Genomic DNA, 22170 nt, shown 5'->3' with positions numbered 1-22170 from the left:
ATGTCATATGCACATCACGTATGGTTGTATATTATGATTGCGTGTGTTATATGTCATATGCACATCACGTATGGTTGTATATTATAATTGCGTATGTTATATGTCATATGCACATCACGTATGGTTGTATATTATAATTGCGTATGTTATATGTCATATGCACATCACGTATGGTTGTATATTATAATTGCGTATGTTATATGTCATATGCACATCACGTATGGTTGTATATTATAATTGCGTATGTTATATATCATATACACATCACGCATGATTGTATATTATAATTATGTATGCTATATGTTATATACACATCACGCATGATTGTATATTATAATTACGTATATTATATGTACACTACATATGATTGTATATTATAATTACATGGATTGTATATTGTATCTGTTTATATATACCATACATATGTGTCAGCTTTACTGAGCTATTTCACCAGCCATGCCACTCAGCGTGGAAAGGGTGCAATTCCCTGGTTTTGGTGGATGAGAGAGGTGAGCAGCCATCAGCACGATGCGTTTTAGGGCGTCCCGCCGCCCCGATTACGTGCGCTCTTGCACTCACCCAGTCAGCCACTGCCCGCCGCCGGCTGCGGGCGGTGACACGTCTGTTCCGGCGCGGGGCGCTCGGCGCCAAGCAGGGAAAGGAGATGGGGCGGCGGAGCGGGTGGGAGGCGCGGCGGCCCGCGGAGCCGGGGGCGCCCTTCGAGCGAAGACCCGAGGGAAGTGGAGCTGCGACGCCAGACAGATGGGGAAACTGAGGCTCGGAGCGGCAGCGTGGGCTCCCCGGGGCTCTCTAGCAAGCCAGCGGCAGGGCTGGGCTTGACTCGAGGTCTTGTGTGCTCCGAGCGCCCCGCCGGGAGGAAACCCCAGCTCCGGACGGGGACGAGAGGGTGCTGTTTCTTAGGCACCTGCTGGGTGCCGGGTGCGGGGCTCAATTCTGAACACCCTCTCTGGGCTTTCTGAACTCCCTTCTCCGGGACTCAGTTGTCGCATCTGTAAAAAGGGACAACAATGCCGGCTTCTCGGGGATGTTCTGAGAATTCAGTGAGCTGACCCAGGTAAGGAGCTTAGAGCGCCGGGAAACGCTAGGGATCAATTCGGCCCCTAGTTCCTGAGCCCCCCGCGGTGTGTCAGGCACTGCGCCGGGGGGTGGGGGGGGGTCCTGGGGCTCGCGTTCCTGTGCTGGAGACAGTCACTGAAGCAGAGAGCTGTGCACTATGAGGAGTGGTGATAAGAACGGTGCACAAAATAAAGCAGCCATCGCGGATAGAGGGGTGCTGCATTGAACAGGGAGATCAGGGAGGGCTTCCCTGAGGAGGTGACTTGTGAGCAGACACCCAAAGGAGGGGACAGAGCGAGCCATTCCAATCCCTGGGGGAAGAGCGTTCCAGGCGGATGAAACAGCAAGTGCAAAGGTCCTGAGGTTGGAGGATTGTTGGTGTGTTAGAGGAACAGCAAGGAGGCTGGAGGGGGTGGTCGAAGGGGAGAGGGAGGGAGGTGAGGGCAGAGGGAACCTGACAGAGGGCTTTGACCTTGACTTTGAGTGAAAGAGGAGCCAGGGTGGGTTGTGAGGAGTAGTTTCAAGTTCGTGAAAACTTGTTTTAAAATTATTATTATTAGTGCTGCTGCCGCTGTTATTGTTGTTGTTACTATTATTCCCGTGTTGAGAAGGGAGACACATAGGGAGTGGCCAATGCCCGAGGGGGAGGCGGAATTTGAACCCGAGACTGGGAGCGTCTCGCGAAGGCGCCCTGACACTGCCCACCAGGGGGCGCCAGAGGCCGGGCGCCCGGTTTGGGGAGGGGGGGCGCCTCGTCCCGCCCCCCCCCCCGCCCCTCCCGTCCCTCCTCCCCGCTCCGGGCCCCACCCGGCTCAGACGGCTCCGGACGCGCCGCGAGCACAGGCCGCTCCGGGGCGCCTCGGATCCCCGCGGGACCCCCACCGCCGCCCGCCCGGTCCACGTCTGCGCGCCCCCTCGGTGAGTGGCCCCCGACCGCAGCTGTCGCCTCCCAGCCCCCGCCCGCCCAGCGCCGCGCCTGCCCTGGCTCCAGATCGTTCCCCTGCTCGCCCAAGACCCTCAGTCCCCGCCCCCGCAGTGTGTAATGGTCTCCCCGCGTCCCCAGTCCCGCTGGAAACCTCCCTGGCTCCCCCTCTCCCCCAAACAGCCCCTTCCAGTCTGTAGCAGTGCCCCGCACTCTCCTCCTCCCTCCTAGTCCCCGCACTCCCCCATCCTCCCAGCCTGGGGAGATGCCTTCCTTGGGGGCTCTCCCACCACCGTCCCTTCCATCTCTGCCCCACGTGGTCCCTCCTCCTGCCCAAGAACACCTCTCTTGCCTCATCAACCCCATCCCCCGTCCAGCCACCCCCAAGCGTCCTCCCCGAGATGTCCCCCAGACCCCTCCCTGCCTGGGACGCCGCCCAGGGCCAACATGCCAGGCCCAGTTCACTGGCACTCCTTCCCTGCCTCATTTTCCCTTTTTTTAAAGTATCACTATGATTTTTATGTATTTTCACATATTTGATTTGCAATTATTTTTGATGCTCAAATTGTCCCCTCTTTGGCCAGTGGGAGCCCCCCCCCCAGGGTCCTGTGTCCCCGTGACACGCCCCATCCATCTTTGAGCACTTCCCGCTGTCTGATCTAGGCTCCCTTGTCCTTTCCCTGCCCCAGCCCTGGATCAGCCATTTCTCCAGGAAGCCCCGGGTTCTGTCAGTGGAAAATGGTATTTAGAGACTCCAGTCGGACCAAAAGCTGGTTCTGTGAAAAGATCAGTAAAATGATGAGCATCGACTTAGACTGATTAAGGAAGGAAAAAAAAAAAAGAGCAAAGACAGAAATGACTGATTTCAGGAATGAAAGAGGGGTCATCACTACAGAGCCTACAGAGAATGAAAGGCGACGAAGGGGGTGTAGAGAACACAGTCTGGGCGCTGGGGGTGTTCCTCGCTGCTGGGCTGGTAATTGTTTCTCTCCCTAACTCCTTAGACCCAGGAGCGCAGGCCCTGAGGTCAGGGGGGCTGGAGTGCTTGCCTTGAGCACTTTCTAGCTTAGTGATCTTGTGCAAGTCATTGCTGAGCCTCCATTTCCACGTCAGGAAGGTGGGGAGAACCATAGCCCCACCTTACAAGGTTGTTATGAAGATTGAATGAGTTAGAGCCGTGTCTGGCATGCCGTGGTTGTACACGTTGAGTTATTATTGTGAACGCCCAAGGCCCCTCATGACCTGGGTACACCTGAGCAACTTCTCAGCCTCATTTCTTTTCTTTTCTTTCCTTTTTTTTTTTTTTTTGTGAGGAAGATCAGCCCTGAGCTAACATCTGATGCCAATCCTCCTCTTTTTTGCTGAGGAAGATTGGCCCTGGGCTAACATCCGTGCCCATCTTCCTCTACTTTATACGGGACGCCGCCACGGCATGGCCTGACAAGCGGTGCATCAGTGCGCGCCCGGGATCTGAACCCGTGAACCCCGGGCCGCCGAAGCGGAGGGCGTGAACTTAACCGCTGTGCCACCGGGCTGGCCTCTCAGCCTCATTTCTTACCCCTCTCCTCGTGCCCCTGTGTCCAGCCACACCACCCTCTCTGCCTAATGCCCTTGTCATGCCCACTCTTCAGGGAGCAGCTCAAAAGTCAGCCTAGCCAGAGCTTTGCTGATCCTGTGGTCAGTTCATCGTGTCCCTCTCTGGTGCCCACGTGTCCACTGCCTGGCATTTTGCAGGCATCACTGGCTGCTTGGTACCCAGGTCCTCTCCTCACTGGGGGCTCTGAGTGGGTAGGGACTGGTTTCTGGCCTATTTCTGGGTCCACAGCTCCTGACACATGGAGCGATTTCAGTGAAAATGTGTGAAATGATGGACGGGGGAAGGGAAGGCGAAACGAATGAAGGATTGAAGGCAGATATTCTCCCAGGCAGCTTCCGCCTCCTTCCCTAGGTCTTCCCCCATGGATCCCCATTCTTCAGGCATCCCACCGTTAATCTCTCTCTCTTCCTCCAGCTGGAATAATAGCCTTCTTCCTCCATGAACAATCGACTTCTGCCATTCCCATCAGTGCTCTCTGCTCCTCCCCCCTGCCCATTCCACCATCCTCCTCCTCCACCCCTGCCACCTTCCGGCTCCCTTCCTCCTCCTCCTCCTCCGCCAGGCAGTCCCCCATCAACACCCTCTCCTCCTCTTGCAGGCAGCTCCCCCCTTGCGCATCTCCCTCAGTGGCGAGCCCAGCGGGCAGCGTGCGGCCACCATGTTCAGCTGGCTGAAGCGGGGCGGGGCGCGGGGCCAGCAGCCCGAGGCCATCCGCACGGTGACCTCGGCCCTCAAGGAGCTGTACCGCACCAAGCTGCTGCCTCTGGAGGAACACTACCGCTTCGGGGCCTTCCACTCGCCGGCCCTGGAGGACGCCGACTTTGACGGCAAGCCCATGGTGCTGGTGGCCGGCCAGTACAGCACGGGCAAGACCAGCTTCATCCAGTACCTACTGGAGCAGGAGGTGCCCGGCTCCCGCGTGGGGCCCGAGCCCACCACCGACTGCTTCGTGGCCGTCATGCACGGCGAGACCGAGGGCACCGTGCCCGGCAACGCCCTCGTCGTGGACCCGGACAAGCCCTTCCGCAAACTCAACCCCTTCGGGAACACCTTCCTCAACAGGTGTGCAGCCCAGAGCGAGGGCGCATCTTCCTCTTGTCCCCGGCCTCCATCTCTGTCCCCTCCCCGCCTGTGTTTCTCTCCTTTTCAGCCCCAATTCTCTTCTCTCTACCTGATCCTTCCCTTTCCTGCCTCTGCTCTCCTGCCTTCTCTAGGGGAGCAGGCAAGCCAGTGGGCCAGCCTGCCTGGGTTCATCTCCTGTCTAGCTGGGTGGCCTTGGGCAAATGACTTAACCTCTCTGGGCCTCTCTTATCCTCATCTGGAAAATGGGGATACCCATAGTCCTCCCTCCATAGGCTTGTTGTGAGGACTAAATGAATACATATAAAGTGCGTAGAAGGGCATTTGGCACAAAGTAAGTGCTCAGTGAACGTCAGCTCTGATTTTTTATAGTTATTATTCTCTGTTGCAATCTTTCTTTTCTCTCTCAAGGTTCTTTCCTTCTCTGTACCTGATTCACCTCTGTGCAGTCCTGGTGTCCCTTCTCGTGTCTGCTCTCCTCCTGCCTCTCCCTGCGCTGACCCCTGACCTTCCCTCCACCCCAGGTTCATGTGCGCCCAGCTCCCCAATCAGGTCCTGGAGAGCATCAGCATCATTGACACCCCGGGCATCCTGTCGGGCGCCAAGCAGAGAGTGAGCCGCGGTGAGTGAGGCCTGGCTCCCGGGTCCCAGGGAAGAGGGGCTGGGGGCGCCGGCTCCTGGGCCTGGGGGAGGAGGGGCTGGGGGAGCAGGGGCTGGGGGCCTGGCCCCCCGGGTCTGAGGGAGGAGGGGCCCAGGGTCTCCGCTAGGACTTGGGCCGAGTCCGCGGCCCTGAGCTGGCCGGGCGGCAGCAGGGAGCTGGGGAGGCCTGTGCCTCCTCCATGCTGGCGCACGTCGAGGGTGGGGAGGCCTGAGGGTGAACACGTGTGCGCAGGCTGCAGCTGCGTGTCTGGGCGGGTGGAAGGACGGAGAAGCAGCGATCAAGAAGGACACCGAGTCAGAGACACAGAGGGATTCGGGGGCCGAGGCAGCAAGATTCAGAGACACAGGAGCCCCCGAGAGGAGGCCGCGCCGGGGCGGGGAGGCCCTGCGAGCTCCATCCGCGCCTCAGAAGGGGCAGGGAGGGGGCGCTGGGCGGGGGCCAAGGCCGGGCCTGGAATCCATAAACAGCTGTGCAGGGGGAGCGGCGGGGGGTGGATTCCCGCGGGGCCCCCCCCCCCCGCCCCGCGTGGCCTCGGAGCCCGGGAACTGGGGCAAAGGGGGCGGCAGAGCGGGGCAGAGGGCAGCGGGGGCGGGGCGGCGGGGGCTCCGGTGTCCCTGGTCGCTGCCCAGCGGGCGCGCATCCCCGGGGAGAGGGGAGGCGGCTGCAGAAGCCCTGGGGGGCGCGCTGCCAGCCCGCGGGGGAGGCGCGGCCCGGGAGTTCCTGGGGGGCTGGGCCTGGGAGAGCAGGCGGGAGCGGGTCTCCAAAGCAGGCTCCCCCGCCGGGCGCCCCAAAGGCTGTGGGGCGGGGGAGAGAGCAGACGGGGGGTCTCCTTCCCTGGCAGTGGGGGGGAGAAAGACGGGGAGAGCCTGTCCCTCTGTCTGTGTGGATTTGTGTGTGTACGTGCGCCTGCGATTGTGGCTGGGTGTGACTGTGTGTGGCTCTGAAGGACTGTGGGGGACTTCGTGGGATTGCCGTGCGACTGATTGTGGCTCTGGATGCAGTTGTGTTGTGAAATGTGTGCATGAGTGTGTGTGCACAAGGGAATCTTTTGTGGAACTGTGATAACTTAGTGTGTCTCTGGGAAAGTGTATAATTGTGGGTGTGACCCTGAGGTTGTGTGTGTGTGTGTGTTGGGCTGTGCTTGTGGTCGTGCCTGTGTGTGATTCGGTGTGGCCGTGTAGGGCTGTATAGGACTGAGGGGAACTTGTTGGATTGTGTGTGATTCCATGTCATTGTACTTCTGTATACGGTGTGTGCAAGTGAGTGTGTATGTGCGTGCAAGAGTGTGTTTTCGTGGAACTGTGTGTGATTGTGTCTGTGTGGGTGCCTTTGGATCTGGAAGGGTGTGAAGGTTGTGTGTGTGTGATGGTGGGTGTGCAGGTTCCTTCTGTGCTTGTGCGTTCATGCTGGTGTCTGTTACTTTGTGCGGGGCTCACAGTATCTTTGTGATTGTGTGACCACGAATATCTGTGTAGAGCAAGGGTGTGTGTTGGAGTCTGCATCTTGTAGCTTGTGGCTGTGATTGTGTCCAGGTGTGTGTTACTGCCTGCAGGCCTATGTGTATGCACACGTGTGCGTGCATTGGAGGGATGTGTGGCTGCCTCTGCGTGGAATATCTGTGAACACACACCTGATTGGAGCAGAGTGCAGCCCTCTGGCGGGGTTCAAATCTGGGCTCTGCTACGTTTAAACTGTGGGACCTCTGGCAAGCCACATAACCGCTCTGTGCCTCAGTTTCCTCATCTGTAAAATGGGAAATAATAATAGTGTCAGCCTCATAGGTTGCCCTGAGGGTTAAAATTGAATGTCACACATGCAAAGCACTCCCAACAGCGTGACACACGTCGGTGCTCCAGAAACGCTAATGATGACTGTTGGTCCTATGTGAGGGCCGCTGTGTGCTGAGGTCCTCTCTGCCACGTCTCCCATTCCACGCTGACTCAGCCTCGGCCCTCCTGCCCGCCCCGCATGAGACACACTTTCCAGATCCCGGCCGGTGTGTGTGTTTGTGCAGATGTTGGGGAGGGAAGGGGCCCCAGCTGCCGTCCCTCCGGTGACTGGTCCTTCCTCCCCACGAACAATGTCACCCACCCCCACCCCGTCCAGTCCCCAGCGGCTGCAAGGAGCCGGCTTCCTTCTTGGCGGGATGGCCCCGGCACCAGCTCCCCAGCGGAGCGCAGAGGCCCAGGGGCTCCTGCTCTGTCTCCTCCTGCCTGTGTGTCTTGAGTAAATCCCTTCACCTCTCTGTGCCTCAGTTTCCTCTTTTGGAACATGAGGGTCATAAAAGTGCCTGTCTCCCGGGGTTGCTTGGAAGATTTAATGAGTTAAGTCGGGGAGAACGTGAAGTGACATCAGGTGAATCACCAACGGCTCCCTGTTCTGCCAGTTAACATCCTCCAGGTCGTCGCTCTGTGTTCCCTCCTCCTCCGGGAAGCCCTCCCTGACCCCCCAGCCTGGGCCAGGCGCCCACTCTGGGCTCCCCCAGCTCCCGGGGCTCCCCGACCCCAGCCTGACCACTCTGGGGCTGGCTCTGTGTCCCCAATGGACTGTGAGCCCAGGAAGGGCAGGACTGGGGCTGCCTGAGCCACACTGTGTCCCCGGCACAGAGCAGGCAGCTCGAGGATGGCCCCTGAATGACCGCCCCCGTGCCTGGCAGGCATCTTGACTAATACTTCTTGAGCACTTACCACGCGCCCAGCACGGTTTTTTTCTTTCTTCAGCAGTTTTATTCAGATTTAATTCACATGCTTAAAGCTCACCCATTTTAAGCGTACAGTTCAGTGCCAGCCACTGTTTTAAGCCTTTATATATATTAGCCCATTTATATTCTTTGAATCTTCACAACAGTCCTATGAGGCAGGTCCTATCATGATTTCCATTTCACAGAAGAAGAAACAGGTTCAGAGAGGTTACCTGCTTGCTTAAGGCCACACAGCTGATGGGGGCAGAGCCAGGATTCAAACCCAGGTCTTCCTGACTGCCAAGTCCAGGTGTCTCAGCCACTCCCTCTGCTCTCCCAAGCATCGCTTGTTGTTAAATGAACAAGCAAAAGAGTGAACAGCGTGCATGAATGAGTGAAGGAGGAAATGAATGGTGAAAGGAATGAATGAATGAACCCAGGAGTCAGCTTTGGGGATGGGTGCTCCATCAAGGCAAGGACCCTGTCTGTGTGTTCTCTGTGGTGTCCCCAGTGCCCAGGAGAGGCCTGGTACACAGAAGACTCTCAGTCAATATTTTTAAATAAAATTAAAATATTTAACACCTGCTGTGGCAAGAGCATAGCCAGGGCCAGCGTGGACACTCTATTTGCTGGATTGTGGGGAGATCTGACAGGTCCTGGGGAGGGGCCGGGGAGATGGAGGCACTTGGGGAACTGGGGGGCTCCATAGAAACACAGGGAGACTGTTAGGATACACTTTGGCATTTTAACAACCTGTATGTGTGGACCAATGCACACCCAAGGAATGAATGAAAATGGGGGTGGGAGTGGGTGATTGCCCCCTGTAGCCAGATGACTTGAGGGACTGGGGTCAGAGTGATGGAAATTCTGGGGGCAGGGCCAGAGCAATGAGATACATTTGTGGCCTCAGCTATTTCGCATAAACTGTGACTTTGTCAGTTAACAACCTGAACATCCGTACAGTCCCGTAGCAGTCCAAAGGAGTGGCTGCCTCCGAATGGTCGCAGGGTGGGGGGCTGACCTCTGCGCCTTGTGCCCGGTTTCCCCCTCGTCCAGGCTACGACTTCCCGGCCGTGCTGCGCTGGTTCGCGGAGCGCGTGGACCTCATCATCCTGCTCTTCGACGCGCACAAGCTGGAAATCTCCGACGAGTTCTCGGAGGCCATCGGCGCCCTGCGGGGCCACGAGGACAAGATCCGCGTGGTGCTCAACAAGGCCGACATGGTGGAGACGCAGCAGCTGATGCGCGTCTACGGGGCGCTCATGTGGGCGCTGGGCAAGGTGGTGGGCACGCCCGAGGTGCTGCGCGTCTACATCGGCTCCTTCTGGGCCCAGCCGCTCCTCGTGCCCGACAACCGGCGCCTCTTCGAGCTGGAGGAGCAGGACCTCTTCCGCGACATCCAGGGCCTGCCGCGCCACGCCGCGCTGCGCAAGCTCAACGACCTGGTGAAGAGGGCGCGGCTGGTGCGGGTGAGCGGCGCGCCGGCGCGGCGGTGCTGACGGCAGCGGGGCTGGGGGCGGGGGGCCAGAGAGATGGGGATGGGCGAGCGGGGCTGGGGCGGGGCCAGAGGGATGGGGGTGGGCAGCGGGGCTGGGGCGGGGCCAGAGGGATGGGGATGGGCGAGCGGGGCTGGGGCGGGGCCAGAGGGGAGGGGGGTGGGCGAGCGGGGCTGGGGCGGGGGCCAGAGGGATGGGGATGGGCGAGCGGGGCTGGGGCGGGGGCCAGAGGATGGGGTGGGCAGCGGGGCTGGGGCGGGGGCCAGAGGGATGGGGATGGGCGGCGGGGCTGGGGCGGGGGCCAGAGGGATGGGGTGGGCGAGCGGGGCTGGGGCGGGGGGCCAGAGGGATGGGGGGTGGGCGGCGGGGCTGGGGCGGGGCCAGAGGATGGGGGATGGGCGGCGGGGCTGGGGCGGGGGCCAGAGGGATGGGGGTGGGCGGCGGGGCTGGGGCGGGGGCCAGAGGGATGGGGGTGGGCAGCGGGGCTGGGGCGGGGGCCAGAGGATGGGGGTGGGCGAGCGGGGCTGGGGCGGGGGCCAGAGGGGATGGGGATGGGCGAGCGGGGCTGGGGCGGGGCCAGAGGGATGGGGGTGGGCGAGCGGGGCTGGGGCGGGGGCCAGAGGGATGGGGATGGGCGAGCGGGGCTGGGGCGGGGGCCAGAGGGATGGGGTGGGCGAGCGGGGCTGGGGCGGGGGCCAGAGGGATGGGGATGGGCGAGCGGGGCTGGGGCGGGGGCCAGAGGGATGGGGGTGGGCGAGCGGGGCTGGGGCGGGGGCCAGAGGGATGGGGTGGGCAGCGGGGCTGGGGCGGGGCCAGAGGGGATGGGGATGGGCGAGCGGGGCTGAGGCGGGGGCCAGAGGGATGGGGGTGGGCAGCGGGGCTGGGGCGGGGGCCAGAGGGATGGGGGTGGGCGGCGGGGCTGGGGGCGGGGCCAGAGGGATGGGGTGGGCGGCGGGGCTGGGGCGGGGGCCAGAGGGGATGGGGTGGGCGAGCGGGGCTGGGGCGGGGGCCAGAGGGATGGGGGTGGGCAGCGGGGCTGGGGCGGGGGCCAGAGGGATGGGGATGGGCGAGCGGGGCTGGGGGCGGGGGCCAGAGGGATGGGGATGGGCGAGCGGGGCTGGGGCGGGGGCCAGAGGGGATGGGGGATGGGCGAGCGGGGATGGGGGCGGGGCCAGAGGGATGGGGATGGGCGAGCGGGGATGGGGGCGGGGGCCAGAGGGGATGGGGGATGGGCGAGCGGGGATGGGGGCGGGGGCCAGAGGGGATGGGGATGGGCCAGCGGGGATGGGGGATGGGCGAGCGGGGATGGGGGTGGGCCAGCGGGGATGGGGATGGGCGAGCGGGGATGGGGATGGGGCCAGAGGGGATGGGGGTGGGTGAGCGGGGATGGGGGTGGGCGAGCGGGGATGGGGGGCGGGCGATGGTAGGGGGGGCGCGGAGGCAGGGGCAGCTCTTGCCTCTCCTCGGATCCTCCCCTACTTGGCTGCTAGTCACTGACTTACCAGCTCTCTGATGAGGTGGTTTTCTAACTAGCGAGTTCTCCAGGCCGGGTCATTCTGGCGCAGAGTGGACTGCGGGAGGGAGCACTGCCTGGAGAAGGACTCCTCTACCACGGCATTTTTGTCTTTCTCTCTGCCTCTATTTCCGTGTTTCCCTGTCTCTTCTCTGTCCTATTCTTCCTTCCTTCATCTACCATCAGTCAGATTGTGTCACCTCACAACCTGCCCCAGACTCCCATCTCACCCAGCAAAAACCAAGCTCTCCCTGGTGTCCACAGTTGCCCCTTCCACCTTCACTCTCCACTCCGCTTTTCCTCTGGTCCTCATCTTCTACTCACTTCCCATCATCCATTGCACTTTACACTCGCCTCCTCATTCCTACCTCAGGGCCTTTGCACTTACTGTTTTGTCTTCCTGGAAACCTCCTGCTCCTCACCTCCCTCCCACCTGGCTATCCATGTGGCTCACTCGTCACCTCCTTCAGGTCTTTACTCCAATGTCACCTCTCAGGAAGGCCCTGCCTTCCCTTTTTATGACTATAACTCCCCCCATATGAGTCCTGCTTTATCCCTCTGTAGTTTTCTTCCTGGCGTGCATTACTGCCTGGTCTTGTGTTATCCGTTCATTGCATTTCTCTGTTTACTGTCTCCACGGAGTTGAAGCTCCACAGATTCAGGGATCTTTGTTTAAATTTGTTCACTGCTGTATTCCTAGCGCCTGGCACAGAGTTGGTGCTCAGTAAATATTTATTGAACAAATGACATGGAACAAACACTCGCATTCGACAAAGTCTCTGTGCCTGGCGTGCTGGGGACACAGCAGTGACCAGGAACAGTCCAGGGGAAGGGATGGACCCATCCCCAGACAGTGATGACCCAGCATGGCCAGGGCTGGGACTGGGGAGCCCAGGGGAAATCAGGGGGGGCTTTTTGGAGGAGAGGGCATCTGAGCTGCAAATCGGAGGATGAGCAGGATGAGGAGGGGAAGGGATTCTAGACAGTGGGACCAGCAAGTGTGTGGACTGGAGGTGAGAAATGGCCAGTTCAAGGAAGAGGGAAAATGTCAGTGTTGAACCCAGTGTAGACAGTGTGAGTAACTGACTCTGAGACTGGGGAGGTGGCTGGGAGGCAGACCACCCAGGGCTGTGGCCAGGAACCTGCGCTTTGTCCCGAGGGCACTGGGGAGCCCTGGAAGGGTTCAGAGCAGGGGAGGGACAGGGTCCAACTCCAGCTGCCTTTGGGAGCATGGATTCAAGGGCGAAAGTGAGTGAGACTGGGGCCGGAGACGAGGGAGGAGGCTGGGGCCGGAGGAACAAGGAGGAGCCTGGATCAGGACGGGGCCTTGGGGAGGGGGAGGAGAGCACTGGTTTGAGAGCGATTTTGGAGGCCGAATGGAACATTCATAGTGGAGGCTGCCAGGGTGGAGGTGGGGCAGGAAGCCGGGCAGGCAGGGAGGCGAGGAGGTTATGGGGGGTGCAGGAGCCTGAGGTGTTGGTTTAAGGAGCCTGGAGAGGGGGTGAGTCAGAGCCCCCACTCCCACCCCAGGAATCCTCCTTGGGAGGGAGCGGCCCAGTGTGCACTGCTCCTGAGGCCTTCGAATCCACCTTTCTCTCCTCTGCCAGGCTCTGCTCTGTCTGTCTGTCTGTCTGTCTGTCTGTCTCCCTCCTCGTTTCTATCTCCTCGTTTTCTCTCTATTCTTTGCCTAACTTACTTCCCCCCCCTCTGTCTCTCCATCTCTCCGTGTCTCTCCCTTTCTCTCTCTCTCTCTTCCTCCCTGCCTCTCTCAGTCTCCCGCTGGTTCCCCGTCGTCCCCACGGACCCCCGTCCCCCAAGTCCCTTCGGGGAAGCGGTGGGCGGCGGGACCGAGGGGCGGGGTCGGCCGGGACACCTGGGGCCCCCACGCCCCCCCGCCGGCTAGGAGGCGGCTCCGGAAACCCGGACAAACCCCGGAGCCCGGGACCCGCGCCCCGGCCCGGCCCGCCCTCCCACCTTATCTCTTCCTGGCACCTTCCCCCGTTTCCTCTCTGGAAAAGCCATCAGCGCCCTGCGCCTCCCCTCCTCTGGTACCCGGGGAGCCGCCTAGGCCCCGCCCAGGCCCCGCCCCCTCGCCTCATTGGCCCGCTCTCGCCGGCCCCGCCCACCGGCCTGGCCACACCCCCGCCCTGATTGGCGCCTCAGACCCGCAGACCACTCTTTCCCCGTCTTCGCGCAGATCCATCCTTGGCTCCCCAGTGCCCCTCAGGACGCAGAGTGCGCCGTGACCAAGGCTCGCTGCCCCTCTCCTGCCCCGTGGCTACCCTGAGGTGGCTCAGTGACATTCAGTCAACAGACTGTTACTGAGCGCCTACAGCGTGCTCCCGCACTGTTTTAGGCCCTGGGGATATAGCAAGGAACAAGCCAGATAAAGGTTCTTTTCTTGTAGAATTCCTAGTTAATGGGGGATTTTAAATTAATCTATAATATCATATCGTATATGATAAGAATTATGAAGAAAAATGAAGCAGAAGAAAGAGAGACTGGTGAGGGACTATTTTAGGGGCATCAAGGGAAGTCTCCTGGAGGAGGCAGTATTTGTGCAGAGACCTGAAGGAGAGGAGGGGGTGGGCTGAGTGGAGATCTGGGGGAAGACCATATCAGGCAGAGGGGACAGCAGGTGCAAAGGCCCTGAGGCAGGAATGTGCCTGATGTGTTTGAACAAGGAGCCCAGGGTGGCTGGAGGAGATGAGGATTCAGAACTGGCCATGGGCCACCAGAATTTTTAGCATTCTAAACTTATGATTCACTAAACAAGTGTTTTGAACTGAACGTTTAAGACTATCTCATGGCAAAGCATTCATGCTCCGTCACATGCTCTCCCTCCCACCCCTGACCTCACGGGCTCTCAGGTTCTCTGCCCTGGAGGCAGCCCCCATGAGTAGTTTCTTGTATCTTTTTCTAGATTTATTCTATTTTTATTAAAGCATATACATTTAATTATTGAGTTTCCTGTTTAAAAATAGGACATACGAATGCTCATTATTCGGCCTTCCTTGTTTGTTTTCTGATAACTTGTGAGACTGTGGCTCAGGGGCTCCCAAGTTCATTGGTTTATTCCATAAATATGTCTTGAGTGCTTTCTGGGCACATTGTGCTGGCGCTGGGGACAGAAGGAATAGATATGGTCCTAGCCCTCCTGGAGCTCACATTCTAATGGAAGGAGACAGAATAAGAAAACCAACAGATAAATAAAATAGTGGTGAATTGCAATAGATGTTGTGAATGAAACAACAAAGGTAGAGATAGAAAGTAAGTGGATAGTGGTGGTTGGGGCACTGCCTCCCGTCGGCTGGCCTCTCTGAGGATGTGACATCAGAAGGAAGCTGAGGGAGCCAGCTGTGGGGAGCCTAGGGCGGAGTTCCAGGGAGCGAGTGGCCCGTGCAAAGGCCCTGAGGTGGAAAAGAGGTTAGCGTGCTGGTAAAACAAGGAAGGCAGGTGAAGAGGCTGGAGGGGAGATAAGGTCGGATGCAGCAGCAGGATCCGAATTAGGTAGAGCTGTGCTCCTCAGACTGTTCCGTCTCGGCACCTCATTACACTCACAAATTACTGAGGACCCCAAAGAGTTTGTATGTCCACGGATTAAATCTGCCGATATTGACCATATTAGAAGTCAAAACTGAGAAAACATTTAATATTTATCTCATAATATTAAGTAACCAACAATAATTATGTAATTATTAAGTAGCAACTTATATATTATAAATGTTATCAATAAGTTATTGATAATGTTAATTTACGTTAATATTGATAATAATTAATATTATAAGATCATTTAAAATAATAATAAACCTATTACATGTTAACCTACGTCACATATGTTTAATGGAAATTAACTATTTTCCAAACAGACACAAAAAAATTAGAGAGGACAGTGGTCCTGTTTTATATTTTTGCAAATCTTTCTAACGTCTGGCTTCCGAGGAGACGTGAATTCTCACATCTGCTCCTGCATTCAGTTAGTTGCAGGATCACACATCTTGGAGCCTTTACAAACCCCACTGTCCACTCTGGAAGACACGAGAGTAAAGAAGATCGTGCCTTAATATTATTATTAAAATAGTTTTGACTGTGGAAACATCTGAAAGGGTCTTGGGGAACCCCTGGGGGGGGGTTCTCCGGGCCACACTTTGAGAACTGCTGCTGTCAGGCCTTGTGGGCTGTAGTAGGAATTTTGAGCTTGGATAAGAAGCAAATCGAGACTTGGGAGCAGCGTCTCGTGTGGTTTGGGGCTTGTTCCTAAAAAAAAAAAGAGGGCAAGAGGAGAAGCCAGGAGGCCACTGGGGTGACTAGTGTGTCCCCCCAGGCAAGAGATGGTGATGGCCGGGATGAGGGAGAGATTTAGGAGGCAAAAAGAAAAGGCCTCGCTGAGGGATGGGATGTGGCTACGGAGGAGTGAGAAGAATCCATTCAGGAATGATTTCCAGGTTTCTGGCCTCTCCTGGGTGGGGAGGGGGTACCGTTTGTTTCCTGAGATGGGCACAGCTGAGAGCGACACGGCTCTGGGGGCTGGGCCCGGATTCCACCAAGGGCGTCGGAAGGAGCTGTCTAGGAATGTGGACGAGGCAGTTGGCTCTGAGGCTTGAGCTCCAGGGAGAGGCCCAGGCCGGTCTGTAGATTCGGAGTGGACGGTGGAGGGGTGTTGAAACCACAGGAGGGGCTGAGATTGCGTAGAAGAGAGGAGGAGCCCTTCTACCCCTGGCAGCAGCTCACCTGTAACTGTTAGAAATGCAAATTCCCTGGGCCTGCCCTGTGGCTTAGCGGGTAAGTGCGCACGCTCCGCTGTAGGCTCAGGCGCGGACTCTCCCGCAGGTGCACGCCTACATCATCAGCTACCTGAAGAAGGAGATGCCCTCCGTGTTTGGGAAAGAGAACAAGAAGAAGCAACTCATTCTTAAGCTGCCCGTCATCTTCGCGAAGATCCAGCTGGAGCATCACATATCTCCTGGCGACTTTCCTGACTGCCAGAAGATGCAGGTGGGGGGCCTCCCAGGAGGGAGGGGGGAGGGGAAGGTCGGCTTCTGTGGGCTCCAGAATGGGGCCTCAAAGAGTGGAGGGAGGGATGGCAGGTTCTGGAAAGCACCTCCTGCAAATGGTTCTGTAGGAGCATGGTTTTATGAGTTAGGCTAAGGGAGTGAAGACAAAACCCCAAATAACTGTGAGTTAATTAAGATAAAGGTTTATTTCTCTCCTTTGTAAAGCCCCAGAAGGTAGTCCAGGGCTGGTTTGGTGTTCTACAGAACCAGGGACCCTTCTGTCTTATTTCTCCTCCATGCCTGGCCTCTAGCCCCGAGCATGCCTCATGGTACAAAATGGCTGTGGAAGCTCCAGCCACTGTGTCTGCATTCCAGCCAGCAAGAAGGGAGGGGAAGGGAGGAGGGGAAGCTAAGGGGACTCTCTCTTTAAGGGCACTTTCTAGAACAGTGCTGTCTAATAGTACTTTCTATGTGATGGCAGTGTCCTATGCTGTGCTGTCCAATATGGAAGCCACTAGCCACATTAAAGCTGCAATTTTAGGTTTTATTTAATTTTAACTAATTTACATTTAAAGATTTTATTTATTTTATTTTTTTCCCCCCAAAGCCCCAGTGGATAGTTGTATGTCGTAGCTGCACATCCTTCTAGTTGCTGTATGCGGGACTCGGCCTCAGGATGAACGGAGAAGTGGTGCCTCGATGCGCACCCGGGATCCGAACCCGGGCCACCAGCATCGCAGCGCGCGCACTTAACCACCAAGCCACAGGGCCGGCCCTAATTTACATTTAAATAACCACGTGTGGCTATTGTATTAAACAGGGCAGTTCTAGAGTTGCTCATGTAACTTGTACTGACATCCAATTGGCCAGAACTTAGTCACATGGGCACAACTGGCTGCAAGGGATGCTGGGAAATGTAGTCTTTCCTCTAGGTAGCCAGGTAATGTTCTGGGATTCCAGTATTGAGGAAGAGGGTACAAAAATAGATACGGGGTGGGGCCGGCCCCGTGGCACAAGCGGTTAAGTGCGTGTGCTCCGTTGCGGTGGCCAGGGGTTCGCAGGTTCTGATCCCGGGCGCGCTCAGATGCACCGCTTGTCAGGCCATGCTGTGGTGGCGTCCCATACAAAGTGGAGGAAGATGGGCACAGATGTTAGCCCAGGGCCAGTCTTCCTCAGCAAAAAGAGGAGGATTGGCATGGATGTTAGCTCAGGGCTCATCTTCCTCACAAAAAAAAAAAAAAAAAAGATATCGGGGGACCCCTGGGAGGCTCCTTGCATGTCTAGGCCTCGGAATAACCAGTGTCAGGGAAAGCGTTGGGTCTGGTGTGGTGACATGGGATAAATGAGGAGCTACTGGAGGTGGGCAGGGCAGGAGTGACCACATGACCATGGGGACAGAGGTCCAGGCTCAGGAAGCAGGGACTGGCCCCCCGGCCCCCCTCAGCCTCTGTTCTGAGATGGCATTACGCTGATCTTGAAGCCTGTGACCTTGGGGGCTGAGATGTTTCCAGCGCGAGACTCTGCGGAATTATAGAGTGAATTTCGCCTCGGCCACTTATGAGCCCCGTGAGCCTGGGCAAGTCCCCTGCCTTTTCTGAGCCTCAGTTTCTTGAGCTGGAGAATGGGCATCTGATAGTACCTACCTATTGCCCGGGTGTTGAATCAGCTGGTCTTTGCAACCCCAGGGTCTGGCACAGAGTTTGGTCCAGGTCAAGATTTCTCAGCCTCGGCACTACTGACACATGGGGCCAGATCCTTCGTTGTGGGGGCTGTCCTGTGCATTGCGGGCTGTTTAGCAGCATGCCTGGCTTCTACCCACTAGATGCCGGTAGCACCCCCCAGCTGCGACAATCAAAAATTGCCAGCTGTCCGCTGGCTGGGGGCGCAACAGCACCCCTGGTGGAGAACCGCTGGGCTAGATAAACGGCAGCTGTTAATATCACGCGGACGTGAGGCCTTTATCCAGATGAATTCATTTAGCCTTCCCCACCCCCTCACATGAGGGGAGTGCTGATGTTATCAACCCGTTTTACAAATGTGGAAACAGGCCCAGAGAGGTGAAGTCACTTCCCTGAGGACACACAGCTCCTATGTGGCAGAACTGGGTGGGAACCCGGGCAGCCTGGCCCTGGAATCCTCCTTGCTCTTCACCGTCACACCCCCGGCCCCTTTATGTCCCCATCAGCGGATCCCTCTGCCTTGGCTCTGGAAATTAACGTGGTGCCATGAAACGGGTCAGTCTTGGCTGCGACTCTCCCAGCGCTGGCGACTTAGAGCTGCCTGTGTGAGGCAGCGAGACCACACACCCAGCCCCACAGCTGCGCTAGCGCCAGACAACTTCTCGGTGTGTGGGGGGGGGGTGGTTACCGGGACCTCCTAACGATCTGGCCGTCCCAAACCTAACCTGCAAATTTGGCAGCGGGCCACTTAGCCGTTTCTGTGTAATGGGGTGACAGAGCTAACAGAATGGCAGGAATTAAATTTTCTTAACTTGGGTGATAGTGGGGGTGCTGGCTGGGCGAGTGGGGGTCCTGTAGAGGGCGGGCAGGGCTGAGGGCCAGCGGGGTGCTCTGGTAAAGCTGTGGCTGATGTCACCATACTGACATCCTCGTCCACCAGCTGGGAAAGGGCTGCGGCTCTGTGTCATCAGAGGGCCCCCGATGATTCTGGGGGCCCGCCCGGCCCGGTGGGGGGCCCTGCCACCGGAGCTGCCCAAGTGTCCCGGTGGCAGGTTCTCGGGGATGGCGCCCCCTGACCTCTCGGCGCCCCCGTCTCCTCCCCGCCCCTGTAGGAGGTGCTGATGGCTCACGACTTCACCAAGTTCCACTCGCTCAAGCCGAGGCTGCTGGAGGCGCTGGATGAGATGCTGACACACGACATCGCCAAGCTCATGCCTCTCCTGCGCCAGGAGGAGCTGGAGAGCACCGAGGTGGGCGTGCAGGGCGGCGCCTTCGAGGGCACCCACATGGGCCCGTTCGTGGAGCGGGGGCCCGACGAGGCCCTGGAGGACGGGGAGGAGGGCTCAGATGACGAGGCTGAGTGGGTGGTGACCAAGGACAAGTCCAAATACGACGAGATCTTCTACAACCTGGCACCGGCCGACGGCAAGCTGAGCGGCACCAAGGCCAAGACCTGGATGGTGGGGACCAAGCTCCCCAACTCGGTGCTGGGGCGCATCTGGAAGTTGAGTGACGTCGACCGGGATGGCATGCTGGACGACGAGGAGTTCGCCCTGGCCAGCCACCTCATCGAGGCCAAGCTGGAGGGCCACGGGCTGCCCACCAACCTGCCGCGCCGCCTCGTGCCGCCCTCCAAACGGCGCCACAAGGGCTCCGCCGAGTGAGCCAGCCGCCGCCTGCCGGCCCTCCCTCCCACTCGCCTTGCTGTGGCTCCCCAGCTCCGGTCTGCTGCACGCACACCCCACCCGGCCCACACGCACCCTGCCTGCCCACCCTCCCGGCTGTAAGGACGGGGGTCTCTCTAGCCACCCCCCACGGCCAGACAGTGGGGACCAGGCTTCTCTGCCCGCCTTTCACACCTCCACCTGCACGGACGCTTAGGCACATCATGCCGACGCTGACACACACACACACACACACAGGCATCCATCCATCCATCCATTCAAGTATTTATTGAACACCTACTGTGTTTCGATGTTCGGGGCTCATTCTAGGCACTGGGATTACAGCAGAGAGCACAACAGACACAGAGATCTGCCCTCACGGAGCTGACGTTCTCAGGAGAGAACAGCTACACAACCACACACACACACACACACACACCCAGCCCTAACCAGTCTGAGCCCCAGTCTGAGCCCCGATTCTGGGCAGGACCCCTCGCCTCTCCCGTGAGCAGCCACTGGGCTGAAATGACTGACAGGTCCCCTTGCCCCACTCCCTCCTGCCCAGCCAGGCAAGGACCCCCCACCCCATCATGTCCTCAGGCCTCCTTGGGACCACCGGGGGCTCAGAGGGGAGACACAACCTCCTACTTCCACAGAGGGAGCCCCCCCCCCGCCCCCACAGCCTCTCCCCCTAGTTCTGGCCATACCCCTTTTTTTAATAAGCATCCTTAGCAGACAGAAAAGCCCTTTCGATCCTTGTTCCTCTGACTGTGCCCACTTTGAGGTATTTCTGTCTGCCCACCTGCCCTGGATTGAGAGCCCAGCCAGCCCCCCAGGCTCCCCCCAGCTGGTGGTCTGAATTTTAGACTGCTGGACACAGCCTCTGCCCCCCATCAGGCCATACTGAAGCGGAGCTCCTCCTAGATGTAAAGGCCCTGGTTTTATTTCAGTCTCCTTTCCAGGGCTGTCGTGGGGGGAGGCGCTCTTGGTGCTACAGCCCTCCCCCTTCCCTAAAGGGACCTCTCACCCCCGCCCCCCTTTCTTCTGCCTTCACCACATGTTAGTGCTTGACCCTGGTGGGGACCCGTGGGAGAGATGGGGAACAGGGAAAGAGGTGGGGACGATGCCCCCTCCAGGGTGCTCGCCGGGGTTCCCACGCCCACGTCACCCCACCCCATGCCTGGGAGGGGCCTGTGAAAGGAACAGCGTCCCCAGAGAGCGAATAAAGCCGAGGCTGCTTTCCTTGTGGGAGTCGGGCTGTCTTGGGATGGGCTGGGGGTGGGGATCGCTCTCCCCCCGACCCGTGGAGAAGGCGAGCCCTGAGCAGGACTTCAGGGGGGTCCACTCCGAGCTCCCAGGGGCGGGGGTGGAGGCCATGACTCATGCAGCGGGGCCTGATGACTCAAGCCTGGGCTGGGGGCCAGACCGACATATTTTCCAAAGAAAAGGGACTCGGGGGCCCTCCCTCCGGGACATCCCTCCCTCCCACCTCCCGGCGCGGGGGCCTGGGAACCAAGCCCTGGGGCGTGCGTGTGTGTGTGCGCGCGCGCGCGCGTGTGCACGACGTGTCCTCGCCCCCCGCCCTCATGCAGCCGCACAGCTGGGTACACAACTCATACCAGGGACACCTGGAGAGGAGGTGACGCTGCCCGCAAGGACCACCCTGTGTGCGCACGCGCGCGCTCAGCCCGCGGCACTGGGCCGCGCGGTCCGGCCGGCACACACCCAAGGCCACACCCGCGCGCCCGGTTCTCGGCTCCCGGCGCCCCCTGGCGGACACTCGGGAGCTGGGCGGCTGGTCGCCGCGTCCCCCGTCCCAGGTGGTGGGCGCTCAGGTCTCCAGCGCGTCGCTTCCAGTGCTCTGCGCGAGGATCCGCTGTGTGACCCCTGCGTGGCGCCTTTCCTCTCTGTCCCTTTTCCCTTTTTGAGCCGAGAAGGGCCTTTAGGAGGCCCTGCATCCCTGTGGATGGGTGCCAGGGCCACGGGCCTCCGAGCTTCCTTCCTTATTTTGTAAACAGTGACGACTGAGTCGATTCTAAGACGAAGTCCCCGGGGGAGGGGAGCCAGAACAATAGCTGACATTTAGATGCCAGGCACAATCTTAAACGCTTTACATATATTCTCTCGTTTGATCTTCTGCATAATCTATGAGGCGGGTGTACCCTTATCATCCCCATTTACAGATGGGGAAACTGAGGCACAGCTAAACTTGCCCGAGATTAACGATTCCGAGTCTGCGCTTCCAGGGCTCTAGTAGTGTCTGTTTCTAACATTCTCTGCATGTAACATTTTGTGCTTCCAAACTCGACATTCCGAAAACTCTTTAATTTCTGAGATTCTGGGATTGGAACGTGTCTTCTGTGGAATCTGCCACTGATGGTTCAGATTTTTCAAGAAAATTGGATTAAAAATAATAATAAGCAAGGGGCACATGTGTATGGTGACTTTTGGTGGTAAAGACGATGCAGTCTATATAGATGTCAAAATATAATGATGTACACCTGAAATTTGTTATAAACCAATGTGACCTCAATAAAAAAGTAATCGGCAAATAATAAAAGTAATACTCGGATTAAACAAATATTTCTGGGCGGCCTGGAAAGGTGTGTCATCGAGAACCTACAACCAGCGGCCGCCAGGACTCTGCAGAGAAGGGAGCAGCCATTTACCCTTACTCAAGATGGCAGCCTCCTCGCCCCTTTGTGGCTCCAGACCCTTTACCAAGATGGCGGCCACCGGAAGTAGGTCACGGGCGGGGGGGGGGGGGCGGGAGATCTGCGCGCGCATGCCCCGAACGGGCTTCCGGG

At 58.6% G+C, this 22170-nt stretch overlaps 1 protein-coding gene across 3 annotated transcripts; it reads left to right on the top strand.

Annotated features, from left to right (window-relative positions):
* Positions 1–700: 700 nt before the first annotated feature.
* EHD2 (EH domain containing 2) lies at positions 701–21923 on the top strand. 3 transcript variants are annotated; one of them, XM_087421447.1, is made up of 6 exons: positions 701–1075; positions 4195–4658; positions 5201–5298; positions 9074–9486; positions 15857–16021; positions 18812–21923. In XM_087421447.1, the coding sequence occupies exons 2-6, from the start codon at positions 4255–4257 to the stop codon at positions 19361–19363; spliced, it is 1632 nt and encodes a 543-aa protein (XP_087277573.1). In that variant the 5' UTR covers positions 701–1075; positions 4195–4254; the 3' UTR covers positions 19364–21923. The 3 variants fall into 3 exon arrangements, with proteins under 3 accessions (XP_087277573.1, XP_087277574.1, XP_014650655.1); XM_087421448.1 differs by having other exon boundaries at positions 818–907; XM_014795169.2 differs by lacking the exon at positions 701–1075 and adding an exon at positions 1860–1995.
* Positions 21924–22170: the final 247 nt, after the last annotated feature.

The sequence above is a fragment of the Ceratotherium simum genome, chromosome 33 (genome assembly GCF_057802395.1).
Source record: "Ceratotherium simum simum isolate JZ-2026a chromosome 33, ASM5780239v1, whole genome shotgun sequence".
Lineage (NCBI taxonomy): Eukaryota > Metazoa > Chordata > Mammalia > Perissodactyla > Rhinocerotidae > Ceratotherium > Ceratotherium simum.
The sequence above is the reverse complement of the archived record's forward strand: the minus strand, read 5'-3'. Positions and strand labels throughout refer to the sequence as shown.